Here is a 26,745-nt window from a genome sequence, read left to right as displayed (position 1 = left end):
GAGGCCACAAACAAGGGACCTCATCCTTGACATGAGCGCACTGCATTAACTTGAATAGTTCATACCTATGAACTTAGTAGGCTAACAGGGGCACAAATCCTATAAGCACATCTATCCAGCGAGGTTTTGGAGCATGAAGTCATCAGCATGAGTACGAACAACTTCAACTTGAAGGTTTGAACTTGTGAGTACAATGGTTTAGGTAGGGCACAATGGTCCATCAGAGGTTTGAACCTTGTTGGCTACAACAATAATGCTACGATTTATCCATAACCCGAGTTGCCAAAACAGAATCAGAATTGTGGGTATGATACATCAGTATGGCGAATTTTTTAGGGGGTTGGGTACGTTTGTGTACATACGTACAAAAATCATAAATATATATTAAATATTATATATATATATATATATTGTTTTATAAATATACAAGTTTTTAATTTATACTTTTATTATATAAATATAAACATATGGTTTCATAAAAAAAATACTAATATACTATATAATAATTTAAATTTTAAAACTTAATATTAATTATTGAATTAAAATTTTTATATTAAATATATATTAAATTAGAATATTAAAAACAAAATTAAAATATTTAAAGTTAAGAAGTTTACCAAATTAAATTAGAATATTAAAAATAATTTTCAAGGCTTGGTAGATATGCTGAATTTGACATTAAAATCTGATGATACTCATCCTTGGCAAATCGCAAGGTTTTCTTGCAAGTGTTTTTGGAGCACAAATGTTGTGGTTGTTTATGGATAAGGGTTTCTTGTATTGCAAAAGTTAAAAGATGCATTGAAAAACTCATTAACATTGACTTCTATTCACGTTAAAATGAAAAATCAACACTTGGAAAAACTTGAACCCTACCCAAACCTTAGGCGATTCCAAAGAGTGCCTAATTCAGGTATGACTCGTACCCAAAAATGGGGTTACATTGTGATGATTTGGTAACTTAGCATTACACTATGCCCTGAATGGCAATGGACTATGTTACTTTAAATTAAAATTAAAAATAGTTAGAGAGAAAATAAAGCTATGCAAATAAATTGAACACATTTTTATCTTGGAAACATTGAAAGGGAAAAAACTAGCTTTGGTAATGGTAGCTGCATTTTAACTGTAGCACTTTGAAATTTAGGTGTACAATGAGTTGCTAAAGTGCGGATGCAGTCTGCCCTTTACTCTACTTGGTTGCATACACGATTGTCAAACCTGTTACTTCTAATTACAAATTGAATTCTACTTCAATATCTACAACTTCATTTTTCCTCCCATTCTTTGCAAAATGTGCTTTACTCCCCTATATATATAATCTTGGACAATCCTCCTCAAGCTTTGGAAGAATATTCTAGGAAATTGGAAGAATAAAGGTTATGTTGTTGTTACAATTCTATATCAGTGATAATAGGGTCAAAACTACATGTGTGGGTTCATGATTGACCGTGTTTGTTGCATTAAAGTAATATTGCTATATATAGCTTGTAATGGTCATTTTAGTCATTTAATTTGATTTTAGTAACTCTCTTTTATTCTCGTTCTCGATTGATTTTGTTTAAGAAACATTGTGTGTAATATCTTATATAAGGAGTCTTCTACACCATTGTAATTAATTGTCATTTCATGGTATTAGAGCCAAGGTATGTTTTTGGTGTTTTTTTTAATTCATTATTTTTTTCTGAAAAAAATGTTAAAAGTAGTTTAGAAGTTTTTGAACAGTCGATAAAAAAATTAGAGATGTAAAACCCATGATTTTGTCCAAATAATTGTTCAAAAGAATTGTGAATTCTGTTGCAAGGCCCTGTCTAGTAAACCCATGATTTGTAGAGGGAAAAAAAAGGGTGATTTCTTTCAAGAATGTCCACAATTTTTTTTTTTGTAAAAATCCCACGAAATTCACAGTCAAAAGGTGCAATCTTTCACAATAAAAATTCATGATTTAAAAAAAATTATAGCCTACAATTTTCAGACAAAGCGCTTTGTTGCAGATGCTCAAGTTATCTGTCACAGATGAGATGCTTCTAGAAGTGTCGTCTGGCAAGACTGTTGAAGAAATTTGGACCCACTTGAAGAATTTTCACGAGACATTAGATAAAGGTAGAGCTTTCTTCCTTAAAAATATGTTCTCAATCATGATAGATGACAAGATGTCTTTGTAGGATCATTTAATGAAGATTAAAGACATTCATGATCAATTGGAGGCCATTGGTTGCAAGATGGAAGGCGAGGAATTGTGGTTATCATCCCAAAAGGCTTATCACGATCCTATGAGCATTTTATCGAAACTCTCAACATCACCTCTACCAATGTTAATCTAAAGTTTGATGAACTGTGCAACAAGCTCTTGCTGTAGGACAGGTGGAAGCAACAGTGATATAGTCAGTGTGAAACAGACATTTACTGCCAAAGACAAAGGCAAAGGCAAATTCTCTCAATAGAAAGGACAAGGGAAATATGATGATACTTCCAAATATTTGAAGAATATCACATGTTGTTATTTTGGTAAACTTGGTTATATGAAGAAGGATTGCAGATGCAGTTGGCTGATCAAAAATCCAACCAGGGAGGGTCTCAACATAAGGCTCATGTTGCAAAGTAGGAGGAGTCTACCTTCTATTCGTTCATGGCCAAACAACCAGCATATCATGCAAATTCTTCTGCATGGTATATTGATTTTGGAGCATCTTGACGTTTTACAAATAGGAGAGATTGGTTCATACTTCATAGAGTAGAAGGCTTGCTCAAATTCTGTTATCTTTGGTGGTGGTGAAGAGTATACAGTTGTCAACAAAGGATGTTTAGATTACTTTTGTTGGGAGAAATCTCATTTTTCTCAATGTATACTATGTTACGGGCATGGAGCTCAATTTACTCTTAGTGAGTTAGATTGTTTACCATTGTCCCAAGTTGGACGGCATCTATCAGTACTCTTTGGCGTTAGTGTTATGGGCATATCAACCTATCTTATCTTTCTTAGTTGGCTCAAGAGAATTTGGTAGAAGGTTTACCTAATATTCAACAGTAGACACACGATGTATGGGGAGCTTGCCAAGCAGGGAAGTAGCATGGAACTCCATTTTTAGGACAACCTTGGAGAGTATCGAAAGTCCTTCAGTTGGTTCATGCATATGTTTGTGAACCCATGAATATTGCATCAGCCATTGGTGCCAAGGATTTTCTCTTGTTTGTTGATGATTTCAGTAGGAAACTGTGGGTATTTTTCTTCAAAGAAAAATCAGACGTGTTTAATGAATTTATGAAGTTTAAAGCCTTAGTTGAAAAAGAGTTAGGATGTCCAGTCATCACTCTTAGGTTTGATAATTCGGGTGAGTTTTGTTCCAACAAATTCATTGACTTTGTTCTATACATGGTATCAAGCATCAGCTTACCACACCCTATACCCCTAAACAAAATGTTGTCGTTGAGAGGAGGAACCATACTATTACAAAAATGGCTTGACACATGTTGGAGAACATGAGTGTTTGAAAGAAGTTTTGGGCTGAGACAGTTTACATTGCAGTATACCTTCTTAATAGGTCTCCCACATAGGCCATCAAGAAGATGACCCCAGAGGAAGCTTGGTCTGGGAGGAAATCAAGAATCAACCATTTGGAAGGTTTTTGGTTCTTTTGCATAGATTTGGATTCCAAATGCTAAGAGAATTAATCTATATTCCAAAAGTCAGAAGTTGATGCTTACAGGATATAGTGACAATCATAAGGCCTATTGGTTGATTGATGTGGAGATTGATCATCTCACATTCAACATGGATGTTGTAGTTGATGAAGAAGGGGGGCCTTTTCAACTCTCTTCTAAGCTTCCTGAAGATCAGCCTCTGTAGGCTAAAGACTTGGGTGTTTGGCTTCCTTTAGCTCCACTTGAAGGGGGAATTTTGACAATTTCGAGCTGTGGAATCTCCTAGGAAAGAACCCATACCAGCTGATTTTTATTAGGATAACCTGGACCAACATCTAGATGATTTCATTCTAGGCAGCCCAAGTCATGGTGATCATCTTGATTTGGAAGAAGATGCATTTGACCTACATCTTAAGTGGTGGGAAAAGCTCATTGGTGATGTTTGGGATAATGAACTGGTTGAGGGTAGATCATCTAGAGGCAAGAGCAAGCAGAGTACAGTGAACTTTGCTCTTATGGCCAACATTTAGAATGTTTATGAGCCCCAAGACTATTTAAAGGCAAAAGATAAACCTGAATGGGAAAAGGCTATGGAATCTGAACATCATAGTCTTTTGAAAATCGATGCTTGGGTTCTTTCAGATCTTCCACTAGGGAAGAAACCCATTGGTTGCAAATGGGTGTACAAAGTCAAGTACAAAGCTGATGGAACTCTTGACAAATACAGAGCACGGTTGGTGGCTAAAAGATTCTTGCAGGAAGAGGGCATAGACTATGAGGAAAACTTTGCTCCTACAACAAAGATGATGCAGCCTCAAGGTTTTCAGGTTACAACAAAAGAGCATTAGGTATGCAGATTGGTGAAGGCTCTTTATGGCAAAAGCAGGTCCCCAAGGCATGTCACATAAAGATTGACAAGTATTTGGATGCATAGGGCTTTCAAAGAAGTCCTTCAGATCTCAATTTATACATCAAAAGCACTGGTAGTGACATCATTCTATTTGAATGACACAAATCCTATAAGCACATCTATCCAGCGAGGTTTTGGAGCATGAAGTCATCAGCATGAGTACGAACAACTTCAACTTGAAGGTTTGAACTTGTGAGTACAATGGTTTAGGTAGGGCACAATGGTCCATCAGAGGTTTGAACCTTGTTGGCTACAACAATAATGCTACGATTTATCCATAACCCGAGTTGCCAAAACAGAATCAGAATTGTGGGTATGATACATCAGTATGGCGAATTTTTTAGGGGGTTGGGTACGTTTGTGTACATACGTACAAAAATCATAAATATATATTAAATATTATATATATATATATATATTGTTTTATAAATATACAAGTTTTTAATTTATACTTTTATTATATAAATATAAACATATGGTTTCATAAAAAAAATACTAATATACTATATAATAATTTAAATTTTAAAACTTAATATTAATTATTGAATTAAAATTTTTATATTAAATATATATTAAATTAGAATATTAAAAACAAAATTAAAATATTTAAAGTTAAGAAGTTTACCAAATTAAATTAGAATATTAAAAATAATTTTCAAGGCTTGGTAGATATGCTGAATTTGACATTAAAATCTGATGATACTCATCCTTGGCAAATCGCAAGGTTTTCTTGCAAGTGTTTTTGGAGCACAAATGTTGTGGTTGTTTATGGATAAGGGTTTCTTGTATTGCAAAAGTTAAAAGATGCATTGAAAAACTCATTAACATTGACTTCTATTCACGTTAAAATGAAAAATCAACACTTGGAAAAACTTGAACCCTACCCAAACCTTAGGCGATTCCAAAGAGTGCCTAATTCAGGTATGACTCGTACCCAAAAATGGGGTTACATTGTGATGATTTGGTAACTTAGCATTACACTATGCCCTGAATGGCAATGGACTATGTTACTTTAAATTAAAATTAAAAATAGTTAGAGAGAAAATAAAGCTATGCAAATAAATTGAACACATTTTTATCTTGGAAACATTGAAAGGGAAAAAACTAGCTTTGGTAATGGTAGCTGCATTTTAACTGTAGCACTTTGAAATTTAGGTGTACAATGAGTTGCTAAAGTGCGGATGCAGTCTGCCCTTTACTCTACTTGGTTGCATACACGATTGTCAAACCTGTTACTTCTAATTACAAATTGAATTCTACTTCAATATCTACAACTTCATTTTTCCTCCCATTCTTTTGCAAAATGTGCTTTACTCCCCTATATATATAATCTTGGACAATCCTCCTCAAGCTTTGGAAGAATATTCTAGGAAATTGGAAGAATAAAGGTTATGTTGTTGTTACAATTCTATATCAGTGATAATAGGGTCAAAACTACATGTGTGGGTTCATGATTGACCGTGTTTGTTGCATTAAAGTAATATTGCTATATATAGCTTGTAATGGTCATTTTAGTCATTTAATTTGATTTTAGTAACTCTCTTTTATTCTCGTTCTCGATTGATTTTGTTTAAGAAACATTGTGTGTAATATCTTATATAAGGAGTCTTCTACACCATTGTAATTAATTGTCATTTCATGGTATTAGAGCCAAGGTATGTTTTTGGTGTTTTTTTTAATTCATTATTTTTTTCTGAAAAAAATGTTAAAAGTAGTTTAGAAGTTTTTGAACAGTCGATAAAAAAATTAGAGATGTAAAACCCATGATTTTGTCCAAATAATTGTTCAAAAGAATTGTGAATTCTGTTGCAAGGCCCTGTCTAGTAAACCCATGATTTGTAGAGGGAAAAAAAAGGGTGATTTCTTTCAAGAATGTCCACAATTTTTTTTTTTGTAAAAATCCCACGAAATTCACAGTCAAAAGGTGCAATCTTTCACAATAAAAATTCATGATTTAAAAAAAATTATAGCCTACAATTTTCAGACAAAGCGCTTTGTTGCAGATGCTCAAGTTATCTGTCACAGATGAGATGCTTCTAGAAGTGTCGTCTGGCAAGACTGTTGAAGAAATTTGGACCCACTTGAAGAATTTTCACGAGACATTAGATAAAGGTAGAGCTTTCTTCCTTAAAAATATGTTCTCAATCATGATAGATGACAAGATGTCTTTGTAGGATCATTTAATGAAGATTAAAGACATTCATGATCAATTGGAGGCCATTGGTTGCAAGATGGAAGGCGAGGAATTGTGGTTATCATCCCAAAAGGCTTATCACGATCCTATGAGCATTTTATCGAAACTCTCAACATCACCTCTACCAATGTTAATCTAAAGTTTGATGAACTGTGCAACAAGCTCTTGCTGTAGGACAGGTGGAAGCAACAGTGATATAGTCAGTGTGAAACAGACATTTACTGCCAAAGACAAAGGCAAAGGCAAATTCTCTCAATAGAAAGGACAAGGGAAATATGATGATACTTCCAAATATTTGAAGAATATCACATGTTGTTATTTTGGTAAACTTGGTTATATGAAGAAGGATTGCAGATGCAGTTGGCTGATCAAAAATCCAACCAGGGAGGGTCTCAACATAAGGCTCATGTTGCAAAGTAGGAGGAGTCTACCTTCTATTCGTTCATGGCCAAACAACCAGCATATCATGCAAATTCTTCTGCATGGTATATTGATTTTGGAGCATCTTGACGTTTTACAAATAGGAGAGATTGGTTCATACTTCATAGAGTAGAAGGCTTGCTCAAATTCTGTTATCTTTGGTGGTGGTGAAGAGTATACAGTTGTCAACAAAGGATGTTTAGATTACTTTTGTTGGGAGAAATCTCATTTTTCTCAATGTATACTATGTTACGGGCATGGAGCTCAATTTACTCTTAGTGAGTTAGATTGTTTACCATTGTCCCAAGTTGGACGGCATCTATCAGTACTCTTTGGCGTTAGTGTTATGGGCATATCAACCTATCTTATCTTTCTTAGTTGGCTCAAGAGAATTTGGTAGAAGGTTTACCTAATATTCAACAGTAGACACACGATGTATGGGGAGCTTGCCAAGCAGGGAAGTAGCATGGAACTCCATTTTTAGGACAACCTTGGAGAGTATCGAAAGTCCTTCAGTTGGTTCATGCATATGTTTGTGAACCCATGAATATTGCATCAGCCATTGGTGCCAAGGATTTTCTCTTGTTTGTTGATGATTTCAGTAGGAAACTGTGGGTATTTTTCTTCAAAGAAAAATCAGACGTGTTTAATGAATTTATGAAGTTTAAAGCCTTAGTTGAAAAAGAGTTAGGATGTCCAGTCATCACTCTTAGGTTTGATAATTCGGGTGAGTTTTGTTCCAACAAATTCATTGACTTTGTTCTATACATGGTATCAAGCATCAGCTTACCACACCCTATACCCCTAAACAAAATGTTGTCGTTGAGAGGAGGAACCATACTATTACAAAAATGGCTTGACACATGTTGGAGAACATGAGTGTTCGAAAGAAGTTTTGGGCTGAGACAGTTTACATTGCAGTATACCTTCTTAATAGGTCTCCCACATAGGCCATCAAGAAGATGACCCCAGAGGAAGCTTGGTCTGGGAGGAAATCAAGAATCAACCATTTGGAAGGTTTTTGGTTCTTTTGCATAGATTTGGATTCCAAATGCTAAGAGAATTAATCTATATTCCAAAAGTCAGAAGTTGATGCTTACAGGATATAGTGACAATCATAAGGCCTATTGGTTGATTGATGTGGAGATTGATCATCTCACATTCAACATGGATGTTGTAGTTGATGAAGAAGGGGGGCCTTTTCAACTCTCTTCTAAGCTTCCTGAAGATCAGCCTCTGTAGGCTAAAGACTTGGGTGTTTGGCTTCCTTTAGCTCCACTTGAAGGGGGAATTTTGACAATTTCGAGCTGTGGAATCTCCTAGGAAAGAACCCATACCAGCTGATTTTTATTAGGATAACCTGGACCAACATCTAGATGATTTCATTCTAGGCAGCCCAAGTCATGGTGATCATCTTGATTTGGAAGAAGATGCATTTGACCTACATCTTAAGTGGTGGGAAAAGCTCATTGGTGATGTTTGGGATAATGAACTGGTTGAGGGTAGATCATCTAGAGGCAAGAGCAAGCAGAGTACAGTGAACTTTGCTCTTATGGCCAACATTTAGAATGTTTATGAGCCCCAAGACTATTTAAAGGCAAAAGATAAACCTGAATGGGAAAAGGCTATGGAATCTGAACATCATAGTCTTTTGAAAATCGATGCTTGGGTTCTTTCAGATCTTCCACTAGGGAAGAAACCCATTGGTTGCAAATGGGTGTACAAAGTCAAGTACAAAGCTGATGGAACTCTTGACAAATACAGAGCACGGTTGGTGGCTAAAAGATTCTTGCAGGAAGAGGGCATAGACTATGAGGAAAACTTTGCTCCTACAACAAAGATGATGCAGCCTCAAGGTTTTCAGGTTACAACAAAAGAGCATTAGGTATGCAGATTGGTGAAGGCTCTTTATGGCAAAAGCAGGTCCCCAAGGCATGTCACATAAAGATTGACAAGTATTTGGATGCATAGGGCTTTCAAAGAAGTCCTTCAGATCTCAATTTATACATCAAAAGCACTGGTAGTGACATCATTCTTCTTGTCATCTATTTGAATGATATTATCTAAATATGCCAGGAGTTTGCTAGACAAGTTCAGAATGACAGATTGCAAAATCTTGTCCACACCTATGGAGAAAGGGCTAAAATTTTCAGCCAAATCAGACTCACCAGTGGTCAATGAGTCAGCTTTTAGGCAACTAGTAGGCAGCCTCATCTATCTTACAGCCACTAGACCTGATTTAAGTTATGCTGTGAGTTACATTTCTCGTTTTATGACAGCCCCTAAGGTAAGATATTGGGTTGCAGCGAAGTGAGCATTGAGAATTGTGAAAGGGATATTTGAATTTGGCATTTTGTATAGCAGAAACAAAGGTCCTTGGTTGATTGGTTTCACAGATTCAAATTGGGCAGGCTCTGTTGATGACATGAAGTCTACTTTTGGGTACATTTTCAGTCTTGGAATGGGTGTAGTCTTACAAACTGGTAAGAAGCATTGGGCAGTAGCTGTTTACTCGATAGAAGTAGAGTATCAGCGAACTGTCAAAGTAGCATGTGAGGCAGTATGGCTTCCGAGAATGCTTTCTGACATGAAAATGTCTCAAGTAGGGCGTTGACCCTTGTTTTGTGACAAACAAGGGGTGCCTAAGATTGCCAAAAATTCAGTCTTCCACGAGTGTACAAAACATGTAGAGCTTCATTGTCACTTCATTGGACAACTTGTTGAAGATGGGTCAGTGATGTTGCAGTTTGTTCCAATTGAGGATCACACTGTAGACATTCTTACCAAGTCCTTGAGTTTGGACAAATTTGTAAAATATAGGGGCAAACTTGGTGTAGTTAGTAGAGTGACCATTAAGGGAGGGTATTAAAGTAATATTGCTATATTTAACTTGTAATGGTCATTTTAGTTGTTTAGTTTGATTTTACTAACTTTCTTTTATTTCTTGTTCTCAATCGTTTCTGTTTTAGAAACATTGTGTGTAATCTCTTATTTAAGGAGTTTTCCGCTCCTTTGTAATTAATTGATTATCATTTCGTGTTTTTTATGTGTCTTCCTTTTTTGAGCTGTACTCTTGGATTCAGTATTGAACACTCCTTTACAGAGATTTGTACTATGAATAAAATACAATAAGCCAATGCCACTAGTGCATGGTCAAGGTGGCTTGTTCGATAGCCAACATGACTGCTAGAAAAATCAATATGACTGGCACAATACACTTGATTGTGACTATGCTATCAAATCAGCAAGAAATCCCTGCATTTCTGAGTATGATTAGTCTTGGAATTTGATTTGGATGCAATTTGACCTTGGGATCAGATAGGGTTTGTTTTTAGTGGTTTTGAAACCTTAAATGATGGTCCTAAGCTCTTAATGATAGTCATGTAATATGTTTTGCATGTTTAATTGTTGATGTCAGTAGCGGCAGGAGTTATCTCCTAAGTTTGAAATCATCTATAACTATTTATGCCGACTCAATCCAAAAGTCACCTCACTTTGAAAGAGGCTGACTCTTCATGAAGAGTCACTGTAATGCGTATATATATAAGTTAATTTCCTCCTCATCGGTGGTAGAGTGTAGAAGATAAGTAGGTCGATACATAGGCACATCAAATATACAGTTAATCTGCATTATCCAGAAAAGATTGCTCAGGGGAGACGATAGCAGTATATTGTCTATGGTTGGGAAGGCAACAATGATCTGTGTCATTGCCTGTGGTTAAACGAGCACACCCATCAACATTAATGACTCGCAGCTGTAGCAAACAAATGTTTTGTGTTTGTAATGCATCACAGCCACATCAAACAAAAACCAAGTTAATGAGTGTTTTATTGAGTGCATCATTGCTTCCTTGTAAATGCATTTGGGTGAATCTGGGAGAATTTATTTATATTGAGGACTGGGCTGATTAATGGTTCGGAACCAGCATTTAAAAGAAGTCCATCCCTACAATCATGGTGATGCAATCCATTACATTAATACAAATCTTTGATAGAAAGCAAAGTTAAGTTTGTAAAATTATATTATTTTATTTTTATGACTTATAAATTCTCTTAGAAAGGCTTTCAAATATTTTATTTCATTCTTCTTCTTGCAAAATCTTTTTTATATTTTACTTTTGTTTGATGTTGTTAAATGATTTTTACTTTTAGATTTCAAATTTTTTATTTTGCTCATAAAACTTGGGTTAGGTGCCTAGGGGCTGCAAAAGAGGAGCATGAATGCTTGGATGCTGGTAACATGATGTTCACCAGGTCCTATCATAAAGGAATCAGATTACCTTGCCTATAATATCATTCAAGCTATAATATATGTTAATGTTGTGTATGAAGAGCACACAGTTATATTGAGAGGGGGGGGGTGAATCTGTATAATGAAACTTTTTGCCAATTCAATATTTTATATGATAGAATCAATCACTGAAAAATAGTTATGCACATGAACACAATAATTTTGAGTGGAAACCCAACGAGGGAGAAAGCCACTAAAATGAATGTTATATATATATATATATATATATATATATATATATATAATTCTTCTTTTACAATTGTTTGTGAGCACCAACCCACTGGGAGCACCAACCCCCTAATTCTGTTTTGTGAGCACCAACCCACTGGAAGCACCAACTCCCCAATCTGATTGTGTGAGCACCAACCCACTGGAAGCACCAACTCCCTTATCCAAAATTAGTGAGCACCAACCCACTCTATGAAAATCTGATTATATTTCCCTCCTCAATCTGTTCCTATCTGCTGTAAAGATGTTCACAAAACATGCTTCATAGTTTTGTATTGCAAAGCCTTTACAAATCTGGACTGATCTTGTATATACTCTTATTCACTTTGTTCATGTTCCTTTTGTATATCTGAATAAATTTTCTTTTATGTCTACATATGTACTCTTTATATTTTTATCACAGCTATCACACACTTTAATTTTCAAGAGTATATATGAATATATATATATCTATCTTCTTCACACAACAATCTGAAATTTTTATTTCAGCACACCCCACACTCAACGAATGTGATATTCTTAAGCTTCATGCACAGCACCCCTACGCACAGCACTTTCTCTTCATATTTATTCTTTTTATTTTATTCTTCACACTCCACACATTACACTCACACACCACTCTCCAATACACTTCATACATATATATATATGCTTTTTATTTAAAAGACACACCCTTTGATTATCGAAGGGTCACATCCTATAAGATACGTAACAAACTCATATGTTATTATTAGCAAATACATGACAAACCCGTATCTTATTATTGGCAATCATTTACGTAATTTTTCATCTTACTGTTTGTCTTAATAAACAAAGCACTTGCTAGTTAAGTACTATTTTTTTATTTGCTGACTGCTCTCTTCATGCCACGTCTATTTTTGTCTTATATGACTTTTCAAAATCATTCGATGTTCTTAAGTCTTTGCTTCTTCTAATGTAAATGCAATCGTGCACTTTTTGTCTTTGTCTTTTTCTGTTTTTCGTCTTATTTGCTTTTGTCTTTTTCTGGTTTTCTGTTGGATATTTGTCTTTATTGATCTGTATCTTTGCCTTTGTTTAATTTTGTTTCTACTCTGATCGCTTATTAATTTTCTTCAGTGCTTTAGCACGTTGGTCCTTCTTTAATTGTATTTATGTATATCTGTGTCTTTATTAGTCCTCAGTCTGCTGTATCGTCCACAATCTATCTGCTCATAATGCTATGTGTACCAATCTGCATGGTATATGTCCATAGTATGATATATGCAAATTACTGTCATTTTGGGAACACACTATTTGAAACCTTATATTGATATGTGTATATTGTATTTTTACTGGTACTGTATATACCACAGTCTTCTGTATGCTGTCATCTTTTTATATATTACTGTATATATTATGAATATAATCTTTGCTTTGATTAATGAATGCCTTTGTTAATTTAGCAACCAACCAAATACTGTTTTGACAGTCTTTCTGTTTTTAACATCTCTTTGAAACATATCAAACATAACCACGTTACTTTGTTTCCCGTAATACATATCTGGAATATATACCGCTGCATCTAATATGAGTCACTGTAGTATTGGGCAATGTTGGACATGCTCATCGTTGTTCCAGTATAGCATTGATATTTGTTTATAATAAACAAATTAATGACAATCACTGCACACTTAATGGTGTCGTTCTTCTTATAATTCGCTACTCATTCTCATTTTTGATCACTCCATAGTACATTGTTTATATTTGCCGATGATAAGATATTCTGGAAATGTATTATTAATATTCTGAACCCGTCCTTTTTTGACATCAATGACAATACTTTCATCAGTGTAGCTTCGGTGAGATAATTCTGATCGTTGAAATCAAATGCTTAAGTGGCCAATTGGCCTTAAACATTTGATAGTTGCTTTATCCTTGCAAGTTATGTTAAATTAGCTTATATGTATTGTCACCGAAGTATTTGTAATTGATGATTGGATTTAATACTCATATATTAATATATATTACAAATGTATATATGTATCTATATATCTATATATACAATAATGTTTGTGATTTACATTATTGATATATATGTATATATAATATATACATACATTTTTGTAATAAAGAAAAAATTGATTATTAAATATGTTTATTAAAACCAATAGTCGATATAATCGACTTGTTACATTTAATCGCTTGACAAACATTAGTCGGCTTAAAGTCGAATTGGTTAATTATACCATCTTGCATCTTAGCGTATTGTCTTTAATGTTTATCGGTCTAACCCTCACGGGTTCGTGGAGATCTACATAGAGACATGTCTCTACATGGATGCTATTCCACGTAGAGGCATGCCTCCACACCATTGTATATATGGTGTATAGCTGTGGTTAAGGGACATTATAGAAATCGGAAATATTGAACCAGCCGGCCTGCACAAAAACGAACATTGCTGTTACATATTCATTGAAACACAAATCATAAATTCTGATTGCTGTTTCTTACTTGCTTATATTCAAAAGAGATCAAATCAATATATGATAAAAATAAGTACTTTGATAAATAAAATAACCCTTAGCATTCTCAAATCTGATAAAATTAACATGGTATCAGAGCCAGTCTAAGGAAGATCATTTCAGATGAAAAATCAGAAAAGCTTTTTTTCTACTCTTGGGGATGATTCAAGCTACCCTGTGAAAGGGATTGGGACCTGCACCATAAATCTGAAATCAGGGATTTCTCTTCAACTCTCAGGAGTACTATATGTACTAGGGATAAAAAGAAATCTAGTCTCCATTTCAGCACTTGAAGACAAGGGTTATAGAGTCACCTTCATGGAAGGAAAAGTCTTGGCTTGGCCAAAGAATTCAACCTTAAAGAAAGGCTACACAATTGGAGTAAGGCACAAATGCCTTTATAAACCATGCACGTCTCTCCCTCAAGCTTTGTTACATGAATCACTAGACTCAAATGAAATCTGGCATAGGAGGTTAGGGCATCTACATTTCCGAGCTCTTCCCACAATTGAAAAGTTGTTGATTGTTCTACCCAAATTAAAACAAAATCATGAAGGCATGTGCAAAGGATGTGCTCTTGGAAAGAACACAAAGTTATGTTTCACTCCAGCACTAGCAAAACTACAAATATATTAGAAATTGTTCATTCTGATTTATGTGGACCGATGTCTGTAACCTCCTTAGGAGGATTTTTATATTACATTATTTTTGTTGATGACTATTCTAGGAAGACATGGATCTATTTCCTATAATGTAAAGGGTCTGAAGAAATCCTTATGAGATTTAAGGAATTCAAAGCCCTGGTAGAAAATCTATCTTGTAAGAAAATAAAAATCTTAAGGACAGACAATGGGGAGAATACACTTCATAAATATTTAAGATTTTTGGTAAAAATGCTGGGATTAAGAGGGAGTACCTTGTTCCCTACAACCCCCAACAAAATGGGGTAGCGGAAAGGAAAATTGCCAGAGGATTCTCTCAAAAAGAGGGAATAGACTATGAAGAGACTTTTGCCCGGTTGCCAGATATACCTTTGTGAGAACCATCATTGCCATAGCAGCATCTAAAGGATGGAAAATTCACCAGATGGATGTGAAAACATCATTTCTAAATGGGATTATTGAAGAAGAAGTTTACCTAGAACAACCTGAAGGGTTCATTATACATGATGAAAATTCATATGTATGTAAACTAAAGAGAGCCTTATATGGGCTCAAACAAGCTCCTCGAGCTTGGTATGAAATGATTGACAAATATCTCTTGGGTCTAAACTTCTTCAAGAATGATGCAGATCCAAACTTATACTTCAAAGTAATAAATGGAGAAATGTTGATTCTTATTCTATATGTTGATGACTTGTTAATCACAGGGGAAGATCACTTGATTGATCAGTGCAAGCAAGACCTTGACTCAGTTAATGCACTTAGTCAGTTCATGTGAACCAAAGGAGATACATTTGATGCCTGCAAAACATATTCTGAGATATCTTTGAGGCACTATTGGTTATGGACTCAAATATGCTAATGTTGAACTAAACTTAAATGGGTTCACAGATTCAGATTGGGCTGGAAGTGTGGTAGATAGGAAAAACAAATTAGGGTGCTGTTTTAGTCTAGGATCAGCTATGATATCCTGGATAAGTAGGAAGCAATCTTCAATGGCTCAGAGTTCTACAAAAGCCGAGTACATTGCAGCTTCTATGGGGACTAGAGAAGTAATATGGTTAAGGAAACTACTTGTGAGCCTGTTTGGTCAACTACTGAATCCTACTCTTATTCATTGTGACAACCAGAGCTGTATAAAGCTATCTGTTAATCCAGTATTTCATGATAGATCCAAACATATTGAGATTCCTTATCACTATGTTAGAGACATGGTTGAAAGGAATGCTATCCAGCTAAAATATGTGAGTACAGGCAAGCAGAGTGTAGACATTCTCACCAAACCTTTGTCTAAAGCAAAGGTTGAGTGCTTTCTTAAGAAACTTGGCATGGTTGAAAATGTAAGTTAAATTGAGAATGTAATTTTGATCTGTTGTACTATTTCTTATTTGTCATGTGTGAAACTATATGACTATTTAATCTTTGTGTGACTTTGAAAGATGACGATTTTTTCAAAGTTTCACTTATTTTGGTTAATAATGTAGAGTGACGACTTCACAGTACTCTAACCTCACTATCATGAATAGATATCATGAGACTTGATATCTGCAACTTTGTCATGATAGTTTGCATCTTTGCAGGCATTATGATTGATATCTTGAGAAATCATAATGATTGAGATGATCATGGCGAGACATAACATTCATGGATAGGCCATGATTTATATCCCCGTGATAGGTATCATGCGACTTGATACCAGTGCACATATCATGGATCTTGGATACTCTTTGAGAATCATGACAAAATATCATGAGACGTGATATTTGTGGTTATGTCATGATTCTTTGATTTCACGAGAAGGTGATGTCATTTGTTTGGGATAGAATTAATCCTCACTAGCTAAGAGGGAGTGTTAATGTTGTGTAGCTTCGGTTAGATAATTCTGAACGTCGAAATCAAATGCTTAAGTGGCCAATTGGGCTTAAGCATTTGATAGTTGCTTTATCCTTGCAAGTTATGTTAAATTAGCTTTATATGTATTGTCACCGAAGTATTTGTAATTGATGATTGGATTTAATACTCATATATTAATATATATTACAAATGTACATATGTTTGTGATATACATTATTGATATATATGTATATATAATATAATAATATATACATACATTTTTGTAATAAAGAAAAAGTTGATTATTAAATATGTTAATTAAAACCAATAGTCGATATAATCGACTTGTTACATTTAATCGCTTGACAAACATTAGTCGACTTAAAGTCGAATTGGTTAATTATACCATCTTGCATCTTAGCATATTGTCTTTAATGTTTATCGGTCTAACCCTCACGGGTTCGTGGAGACATGTATCTATGGAGACATGTCTCTATGTGGATGCTATTCCACATAGAGGCATGCCTCCACACCATTGTATATATGGTGTATAGCTGCGGTTAAGGGACAATATAGAAATCGGAAATATTGAACCAGCCGGCCTGCACAAAAACGAACATTGCTGTTACATATTCATTGAAATACAAATCATAAATTCTGATTGCTGTTTCTTACTTGCTTATATTCAAAAGAGATCAAATCAATATATGGTAAAAGATGTACTTTGATAAATAAAATAACCCTTAGCATTCTCAAATCTGATAAAATTAACAATATAGACTGACCTGAACTTATATTGCCACTTATATATTCATCGTACACCTTTGCTTTACAATTTTACATATGTTTTTGAATACATATGTGGAATGACTAATACAAAACAAGACATCTAATTTAGATCTCACAAGCTCAAAACAAGGGCTGCACTCTAAGAAGCTTGTTTATTACTCTGAGCTTTTCCCAAGCACACTATCATCCTAGCACCCAGGATCTACAACCTTAATATTATTAATCAGATGGATGTGTAAGACATTTCCCAACATCTTGAGGCATTTGAAGAGCTGAACCTGCTTCATTAGAATAGTATGAAGTTGTTAAACCATGCAATCCAAATGCACCTATGCTTGATCATGAAGACCATTTGCTAGCTGCCATTGAAAGCATAGATGCACAATATATAGAATGTGCTATCTTGAAGACATTTTCCCACCCATTGATTGTCTAGGATTTAGAAGATTTTTCCTCATTGCCTTGTGAACCTTAATCTTGTCATCCCCATCTACTTTGGCAGCCCTCAAATCTGCAATCTGTGAAACTTTCTGCTGCCCTTCACTTACATGGCCTCCTTGCATTAAGTATGTTCTGTTTTTTCTTCAGTCTGTACTGAACTTCCTCTTCATCTCCTCAGCTGTTTCTGCTAGCTTCCACTGCCATTTCTACTAGGAGCACAACCAGATTGTATAATTTGAGCTATTGGTGAGTGATGATATAATGAATGCTGGTTTGATATATTGGTGAAGGATGATTGAATGAATGCTGATTTGATAGAGTGGTTTGCTGATTGATTGTTTGCTTGATTTGATGAGTGATCCTTGAATGATTGGAATGATCTCATTTATGCTTCATTGGTGAAAGGGTAACCACCTTTCATAAGATTTTAGTCACAATCCTCCATTGCTGCCTTTTGAGAATAATATGTTTCAAATGGCTCTCCCTTGGATGTCCTCCTCAAATGAAACCTTCTCCCCTCTATTTCTTCTTATGTGAGGGAGAAGTCACACCTCTTCATCATGTCTTCCCTTTGCAAGAGTCACATCGTTTCAAAATTACCACCCTTTGAAAGAGGACAACTCTTCATCGTTTCTGCCCTTTGAAAGAGTCACAACCTTTCACAATTTTTACCTTTTGAAAGAGTACAATTCTTCATCATTTCTGCCCTTTGAAAGAGTTAACCTTTCACAATTTTCACCTTTTGAAAGAATACAACTCCTCATCATTTATGCCCTTTGAAAGAGTCACAACCTTTCACAATTATCACCCTTTGAAAGACCACAACCCTTGATAATTTTTGGCTTTTAAAGGAGTCACCCCCTTAATTTCTTTCCATTTCTTTTTTTCTTCTATAAACACTTTCTTGCTTCCCATGCCCCATTCTTTTGAACTTCCTCCATAGCTCCTTTCTAATGAACTCTTATCCCTTTGATATCTCATGTTTGAGGGAGTCACAACTCTTCATTTCATGCCTTTTGATCATTCATTAAACTTAATTAAATTTTAATCATATTATATTTTAATTCTTTTATATTTATATTTATATTTTTTTTCTTTTTTCTTTTTATTTTATTATGATTATTATTTATAGTAGATCCTATTTCAAAAAGGGGACATAACATATGGGCAGTGTTCTGGGCTACTCATTCATCAAACGTCGAGAAAGCACATCTGTGACGAGCCAAAATGCCCTAACACACATCAACTCTCCAAGCAAAGTTGCATCCATCTTGGGCTGAATTAAATTTACTAAAGAACCTTCCAATTGCTGATCTAAATGATACAACTACAGTGAGCTTAAATAATACTTTCAAACTGTCTGAAACAGGTTTGAATAGAGACTGTATAACAATCTTATGAGATGCTAACTCTTTTCCTTTCACACAAAAAAATAATATTGCAAACTAAATTTAGGTTTGAACATTGGTAGGAAATGAGTAGAGTACACTATTTATTACTCATCTGCTAATTGTTCAAATTCTTCTTTGTTGATTGTGCATATGCTAGATTGCTTTCCTGTTGTGCCAGTACCATGTGAACTCATTTGATTAGCTGAAATTATTGGTTGTCCAAGTCACTTAAATAGGCAAAAAGCTTGGACCAATGACGTTGAGATATTTGTTGGCCAACTTGTTGTGACCTTTTCACACATCGCCCCATTGCAAATGGAGACCCCTTGTTTTTTTTGCTTTGTAGGGTTTTGCCCTGATGTCACAATTGCTAATCACCAGTCTTTTTGCAATGAGGAGTTAGAGTTTTTGAGAAGTCATCCAGGTCAAATAGGGAATTCATGCTCGGAATAGTGTCTGGATGTTGTCAAAGTGCTTAGAAGGTCTGAAAGACGAAGATCACAATTGCTTAGGGTCAATTCTAACACCTTCCTATTTTTAAGGAATTCTACTTTTTTGCTTTTTTTGCTTTTTTGATTTTTGGCACTTTGGGACCACTCTAGGAAACAACATTTTTGGCTTGCTTTTTGCTTTTTTTGAAAGTAGACCTAGGGTTGTGTCCCACAGGTTGTCACTTTAGTGCCCAAGTCTTCAGAATCGAAAAATTATGTCTCTTAAGTGTAAAAAGTAGAGAAAAAGCTTCGGGCTGGGGTTTTGTTCTAGAAGATCTAGATAAATATGGCAGACCAAACATGAACATGGCAAGAGGAAGTCCGTCTTGCACAAGGTTTGGCATGGCGAGAGGAAGTTGAAAGTCCGTCCTGCACAAGGTTCGAAATGGCAAGGGACTACCAAAGTCCGTCCCACACAAGGTTCGACATGGCGAGAGGAAGTTGGAAGTCCGTCTTGCACAAGGTTTAGAAGTTGAAAGTCCGTGCTGTACAAGGTTCGGAAGTTGGAAGTCCATCATGCACAAGGTTCGGAAGCTGGAAGTCTATCTTGCACAAGGTTCGGAAGTTGGAAGTCCGTCCTGCACAAGGATCAGAAGCTGGAAGTCCGTCCTGCACAAGGTTTGAAAGTTGGAAGTCCATCCTGCACAAGGTTAGGCATGGTGAGAGGAAGTTGAAGTTTGCCTAGCCAAGTTGCACAACGTCCAACACAAGTTGAAATCCGCCAAGAAAAAAATTCAGAAAATTGGCCAAGTGTTGATACCTTGCGGAGAAAAAATTCAGAAAACTGGGTAAGTGTTAATACGTTGGAGATAAAATTTCAAAATTTGGTTAAGTGTCAAGGAAATTCCCTAAGCAAGAAGTAAATCCGCCCAAGGAAGATGAAGGAAAATTTGGCTAAGTGTTGGTGGATTGAAAGAAAAGTTGAAAGTGTCCAATCTATGATGAATTTCGCTCAAGAAATGGCCAATCCAAAGTCCACCCAAATATGTAAGAAAGTGGCAAGGCATCTACAAAGTCCGCCCCAAGCGTGGCAAAGCTATGATAAAGTCCGCCATGATTAGAAAATGATGACAAGATAACCAATTCAGCCTAGCAAGAGAACAAATTTGCCATGAAAGAGGAAAATGGCTAGAGGAACAGACAAATTGGACAAGAAGCATGAGATCCACCATTGAAAGATCAATCAAGATTGAAAGCGTTGGAAAATAAAATTCCACACCTAAAATATTTTTAATATTTTTTCCAACACTTACCAAATTTAGAGTTGAGAACAAATCCATAGGCAATGTTCATTTGAGCATAGAGATGGCCAAAATCTCAGCTCGGTGTTGGAAGGTGCACACGCAGGTGTCACAAAACAAAATTGAATAGCCAAAATTTGGCCAAGTATGGGAAATACTTCACAGAGAGTTCCAATTTCCTCCATTGTGGCGTAGGCACAAGGGAATTCTCCAAATTCAGGGCACATGAAAGAATTTCAAGGCATCAAGAAAGGAAAGTCTTTAGAGTTGGCGAAAATATAGAAATTCTAGACTTCTTGGACGATTTCATTTACAATCCCAGATCGATTGAAGCAATCAGGGCAACTTCTTGAAGGTTTTCTTCTCTTGAAGAATTAAAGACAAGCTCCCAATCAAAATTAGATAGTGGCAAGAAGAGTATTACAAACAAATTTCCATACTTAGACAATTTCTCGACACAAATTGGAGAATTCAGGGAGGACATTCAATAATCAGATTGTTCCAAGTCAACATGTCCAGGTTCAATGAACCTGACTTATCTAGAAGCTTCTAGAAGGCACACTTCATAATGCAACAACCTTCTATTTTATTATTGTTTTATATTTAGCAAGAAGGACAAGTGTCCTCAAATGTAATTTTCTCATTGGTCAAGGGGTGGCTAGTTGTAGCAAACCCTAATTAGGGTTTTATTTTGTAATCACGACCGTTGATTTGAAATCAATCTTGGCCATTGAATTGTAATTGGGGAGCCTATAAATTGAGCTCGCCCCTCATTTGTAAATCACGTGAGCATGTTGCAAAACATGTTGAGATGGGCAAATTGTTGTTATGATTGCCAAGTAATAAGTAATGCATTGTTCAAATTGATGGTGATTACTTCTGTTATTTTGGAGTTTGCATGGTTCTTATCCCTTATCATAGTTTAGATTTTATTTCATGTATGTTAGACGAATGCAAGTTCTGATAAGTATTGATTTATGGTGAATCTTCACTCATACTTTTGATGAACAGATGATTTTTATTCATTGTGTAAAGTTAGTCTGAGCTTACTTTGTGGATGCTTAACTTTTGTCTTGATAAACATTGTTCGATTTGATGGTAGTTGTTCATGACGTGAAAATCATAAGCACATCTCTTGAAGATTGCACCTACTTTGTGTAGTTGTCCTAATGCGGGGAAGCAAAGTCTGGTTATAAGGTTCACCCAGTCAAAACTGTCTCTTGAATTCATAGGAATAGATTATAACTTCTAAACCCTTATCCTTTTTTAGTTTTCTTGAAGTCCATGATCCAAGACCCAATCGACAGAGCTTCATTGTCTAGACCTTCACTGTGAATTGAATGAGCCAAGTGTAAGTTCCCCTTGTATTTCAGCACACATTACCAAGGAAGCTATCCAACACAAAGTTGCTCGTTGCAACATATAAACCTTGGAGTCGCCGTGTGGTCTTTCTCGCAATCTTGGCACACGTAGTGATTTTGTTCAAGAGAGGGTAGAGTATCCTTGAATATTTTATTCTAATGTTCGGTAAATGATAAAACGTGAACCAACACAACCTAACCCAATTTCTGGCTTTTTTTGCAAATTTTGATTTACGGACATGTTGCATATTTTTGCAATGCAAAGCAAATTCAAACTGCTAATAGTCAAGCCAAACCACAGTGACTTTACAATTGCATGCTAAACCACAAATGGGACAAAAGTCGATGTCAAAATTCAAGTTAACGTGGGGGTGGGGGATCCCTGATGTGAATGGCAAAGTTCTTTTTCCTTTGTGCTATTTAGGAGTGTGCAGTGGTGTAAATTAACCTTGGTAAAAATTTGCTGTCTGTGTGCTGCTGGTTGATTTTATTTTGCTAACACGGCTGCTTTCTCTGCTTGCTCTTAGATCTGTGCCTGGTCTGTCATATGACCAATCGTTTATTCTGTTGCCATTAGACCTTGGAAAACTATGGAAGTGGATTTAGATGCATAAATGAATAAAATTTCTAACAAACATAAATTTGAACCTTGATGGTATTTTGCAAGAATTCAAAAATGTAATCAATATGAGCTAACCTTCACCTAAACAAGGTTCATGTAGAATACCTACTTTTCCTATATGGATAGAATCTTTCACTTGGAGGGCTCTATAAAATGAGTTATCTTAGAATGAGCTTGGGCTGTCTCCGCACATTGCAAAGAAAACAGAATTCAAAAATGTAATCAATATGAGCTAACCTTCACCTAAACAAGGTTCATGTAGAATACCTACTTCTCCTATATGGATAGAATCTTTCACTTGGAGTGCTCTATGAAGTGAGTTATCTTAGAATGAGCTTGGGCTGTCTCCGCACATTGCAAAGAAAACAGAATGGCAGTTTGAAAATGCCATTTGTTTACCTTCTTGTCAGATCTTTTCATTTTTCTGAGAACAAGTGACCATTGCACTTCTTCATGCACCTTTTTTTCAATGGAGGACTAAAGTCTAGGTAGCTTTAATCCCTAAGCTTTGATATCGTGTGAGATTAACGACAAACTCCTGTAATAAAACAAATGATAAGCCCACCAATGTTTGGGATTATCAAGAAATACCAAAAGAAAAAGCGAGTGAAGTGATTGAAAAGATTGGAGGCATTGCCTCTATATATACACCTTTCAACAAATTATGTAAGGATAGGTTGACCCTTTAAGGCATTGATCCCAATAAATATAAGGTGGAAATGGTACAAGAAAATATACATCTACCGGAGAACAATAATCCAGCCTTATGGTATTATGGTGGTGGATCAAACCAAGTAGCTTATTGCTTTCAACACCCATTACATTAAAAATGAAACAATAATAATCCAGGGTGTAATGAAATTTCTATTACAGGTTGTAAAAGGGAGTAAAATCTAAGATATGGAACATTCTTTCTACTAAGGTCCTTATGGCCCTAAAGTTTGACATTCAAACCTTTTAAATTCTCAGTTCCAAGTTAATGAATTCACAGACACACTATAGTATTTCACTCTACTTACTACATTTCCATGACACAAAGATATCGAGTGAATATGAATCAGTACGAAGGACAAGGTTGCTTCTTTCGCTTCTCAAAAGAAAGCATCAAGTCATGAATTTGTGTGTTCCCCATTTATTATACAGTTTTTAGTAGTTCTTAAATTCATCTCTATATTAATATTGTTAAATCCCTTCTTTTTTATTGTTATTGGGTCTTGGTTCAATAGAAATTTCAACCTTTTATTGCGATTCTGCTTCAGCATTGGCATTTGTAGATGGCCTCAGATTCACTGTATAAAGTCATCTGAATTTCTAGTGTCTTGGATTGTGCCTCCATCCTTCAGCTGGACATGAGTTACCGTTCGAGTCCATCAAAATCAAGCTTAGGGAAACCTTATGGGGTGGGGTGTGCTCAACTTTTTAAGAATTTTGGTGGTCTTAATTCTTATTTCTACAGGACCCCTTTATGAGGCTAATATCAAATATTGTTTAGGACTCTAGACAGTGTTTGCATTGCATACAAATTATGCATTAGCTGTTTGCTAAATATCTGTAACCTAAGTTTGAGTTTCTCAATCTTAGTAGCTTACACTCCAAAAACTCATGATTAACCTTTAGTAATCACCACATGCCTCATTTGCTGTGCAGTTTACTGAGTTTTTCAAAAAGTGGTTCTGTATTTTTTTATGTATAACTTTCCTCTTTTGGCTCATGTTCATGCTAAGAAGAAAATCAAAGCACAAGGTTATAAATTTTTAGTTTAGGATAAATGTTAGGGCATTTTAACTTAATAAGTTCCAACTTTGAATACATTAATTTTTGACAAAAACTTTTAAATGGTAAGGTTTGTTTTTTAAATTTTAATTTTTTTTTATTATATCCTAGTGAGGGTTTGATATAAAACATTGGAACCCCCCTAAAAGTTTGTCTTATACGGCGATACAACTTGTTAACTATTCTATAGGACCAACGGTATATTTTTAACATAAACCCTCAGGTGAAACTAAAATTTCTTACTTGTTTTTATTATTTGGAATTTAAAAATATGTGTTATGTTTATTTCTAATCCCTACGCACTATATTTGACATGAAATAACAACATAAAAATATTCTCTATTTTATTAATATAATATTAATTTTCTTAATCAGCAAGTTTTTGCCATGTTTTTCCCATTTAACTCTGGGTAATTGAATTAATACTTCAATTCCTAGAATTTACATTCATATTGTTTTGCTTTCCCTTCTCTTATACAATGTCCAATTCCTCCTCCTATCATTGAAAACATCGTAGCATTTCATTTACACTTGCCAGGCCATGCCAATGCCATGTAAATGGAACACTGCAATGTTGTCAATAGGTAAATATAAAAGTTTGATTTATTTCCACTGGTCTCAAATAAATTTAAATGCTAAGGTTTGATTCATTCTGCGTATGTCTAATGTTAGTTCTTGATGTTTTCTTGGCTTGGTTAAGATGCAAAGACCGTTTTTATGAGTTTGAATTTTAGAACATGGTGGTCATTTTTCTGTGTTGTATGTCATAAGTGAAGATGTTCACTTTTGATTGTTTTAACAATTAATTCCAGTTTGTAACTTTTGAACAGTGTAGTAATTTTCCTGCATGCTAGAGGTTACAGTACTTCAAACTGATTTTTTTGAATGAAGTAAAATTTCATCTTGTTTTTCTTTTGTTCTTTAAATTTCAGATTTAATCCCAATTGAATTTCAGATATTTAATTGTGCTGTCTATTATGACAGAAATGTTACCGAAAAAGTTAAAATTATTAAGTATTGTGTACTAAGAAAGTTTATTGGTTTGTAGGGTTGGCATTACAGGTCAGCTGCCTGGAACAGATTTAGAAACAACAAGAGCTACAACCCCTCCCATTGTAACTGTAAATAATGTGGCAAATGGCTTTGCCTCAGAAAGTCCATCTGAAATGACTGTTGGGATGTCCAAAATTGATACAGATAAACAGTCGTACATCAGATTGCGAGACACAGGTAATTCAAATAATGCTAGTTCAAGTTTGTCTGATGAGGAGCAATTTGACTGTGGAGATTCAGAAGCAAGGGGAATGAAGGCATTAGGTGATGAATACCTGCAAAAGCTGAAAGATTTTATTTTACAAAAGAAAGGAGAATTAAGTGATGGATGGGCAGTAGAAATTAAGAAACGATCCAACAACCATGATTATGTTGTAGCATACTTTTCCCCAGATGGGCAGAGATGTCGTTCGCGATTAGATGTTGCTCGTTATATGGGACTTATAGGAAGCAACTGTGTTAATGCTTCTGTGGATGGGGTTGAAGGCAGCATTTTTCCAGAGAAAGATTTACCATCTTCCAACCAGAAACCCTTACCATCTTCAACATTACCAAGAAAGAGGAAGGATTTAGCTAGACGAAAGTGCATTGATACAACTTTAGCAAAGGTACAAAGCTGCATAGTGAATGATGAGATCAAAAGCACTAGTGAGAATGAGGATCATTCCTCTGACCTTGACATGGATCCTAATTTGCGAAAGGTAAAGAGAAAGAAAAGAGAGTGCATATCGACTGCCACTGAGAGTGATTTACAAGGAGCAGAATCTAAGGTAATGCAATTTTTTAATGCTTTCTTATATTGTAGAGTGCATGCATTTTGTTCCTTCCAGACTTTGTCAACGATATCGATGGACCTAAGCATATATTCAAGATCGTTAGTGTTTCTAATCCCACACTGCTGTTTGATTATGCAGGCTTTT

The 26,745-nt window shown here is 35.3% G+C and overlaps 1 protein-coding gene across 1 annotated transcript in view; it reads left to right on the top strand.

Annotated features, from left to right (window-relative positions):
* LOC131042058 (methyl-CpG-binding domain-containing protein 9) overlaps positions 1-26,745 on the top strand; it is a 74,918-nt gene that overhangs the window by 5,500 nt on the left and 42,673 nt on the right. Inside the window, exon 2 of the mRNA XM_057975359.2 lies at positions 25,821-26,595. Coding sequence (XP_057831342.1) covers positions 25,821-26,595 — 775 coding nt within the window. The remainder of the gene's footprint in view (positions 1-25,820; positions 26,596-26,745) is intronic.

This window comes from Cryptomeria japonica, chromosome 5 (assembly GCF_030272615.1).
Source record: "Cryptomeria japonica chromosome 5, Sugi_1.0, whole genome shotgun sequence".
NCBI classification, from domain to species: domain Eukaryota; kingdom Viridiplantae; phylum Streptophyta; class Pinopsida; order Cupressales; family Cupressaceae; genus Cryptomeria; species Cryptomeria japonica.
This window is presented reverse-complemented; position numbering and strand designations above follow the sequence as displayed.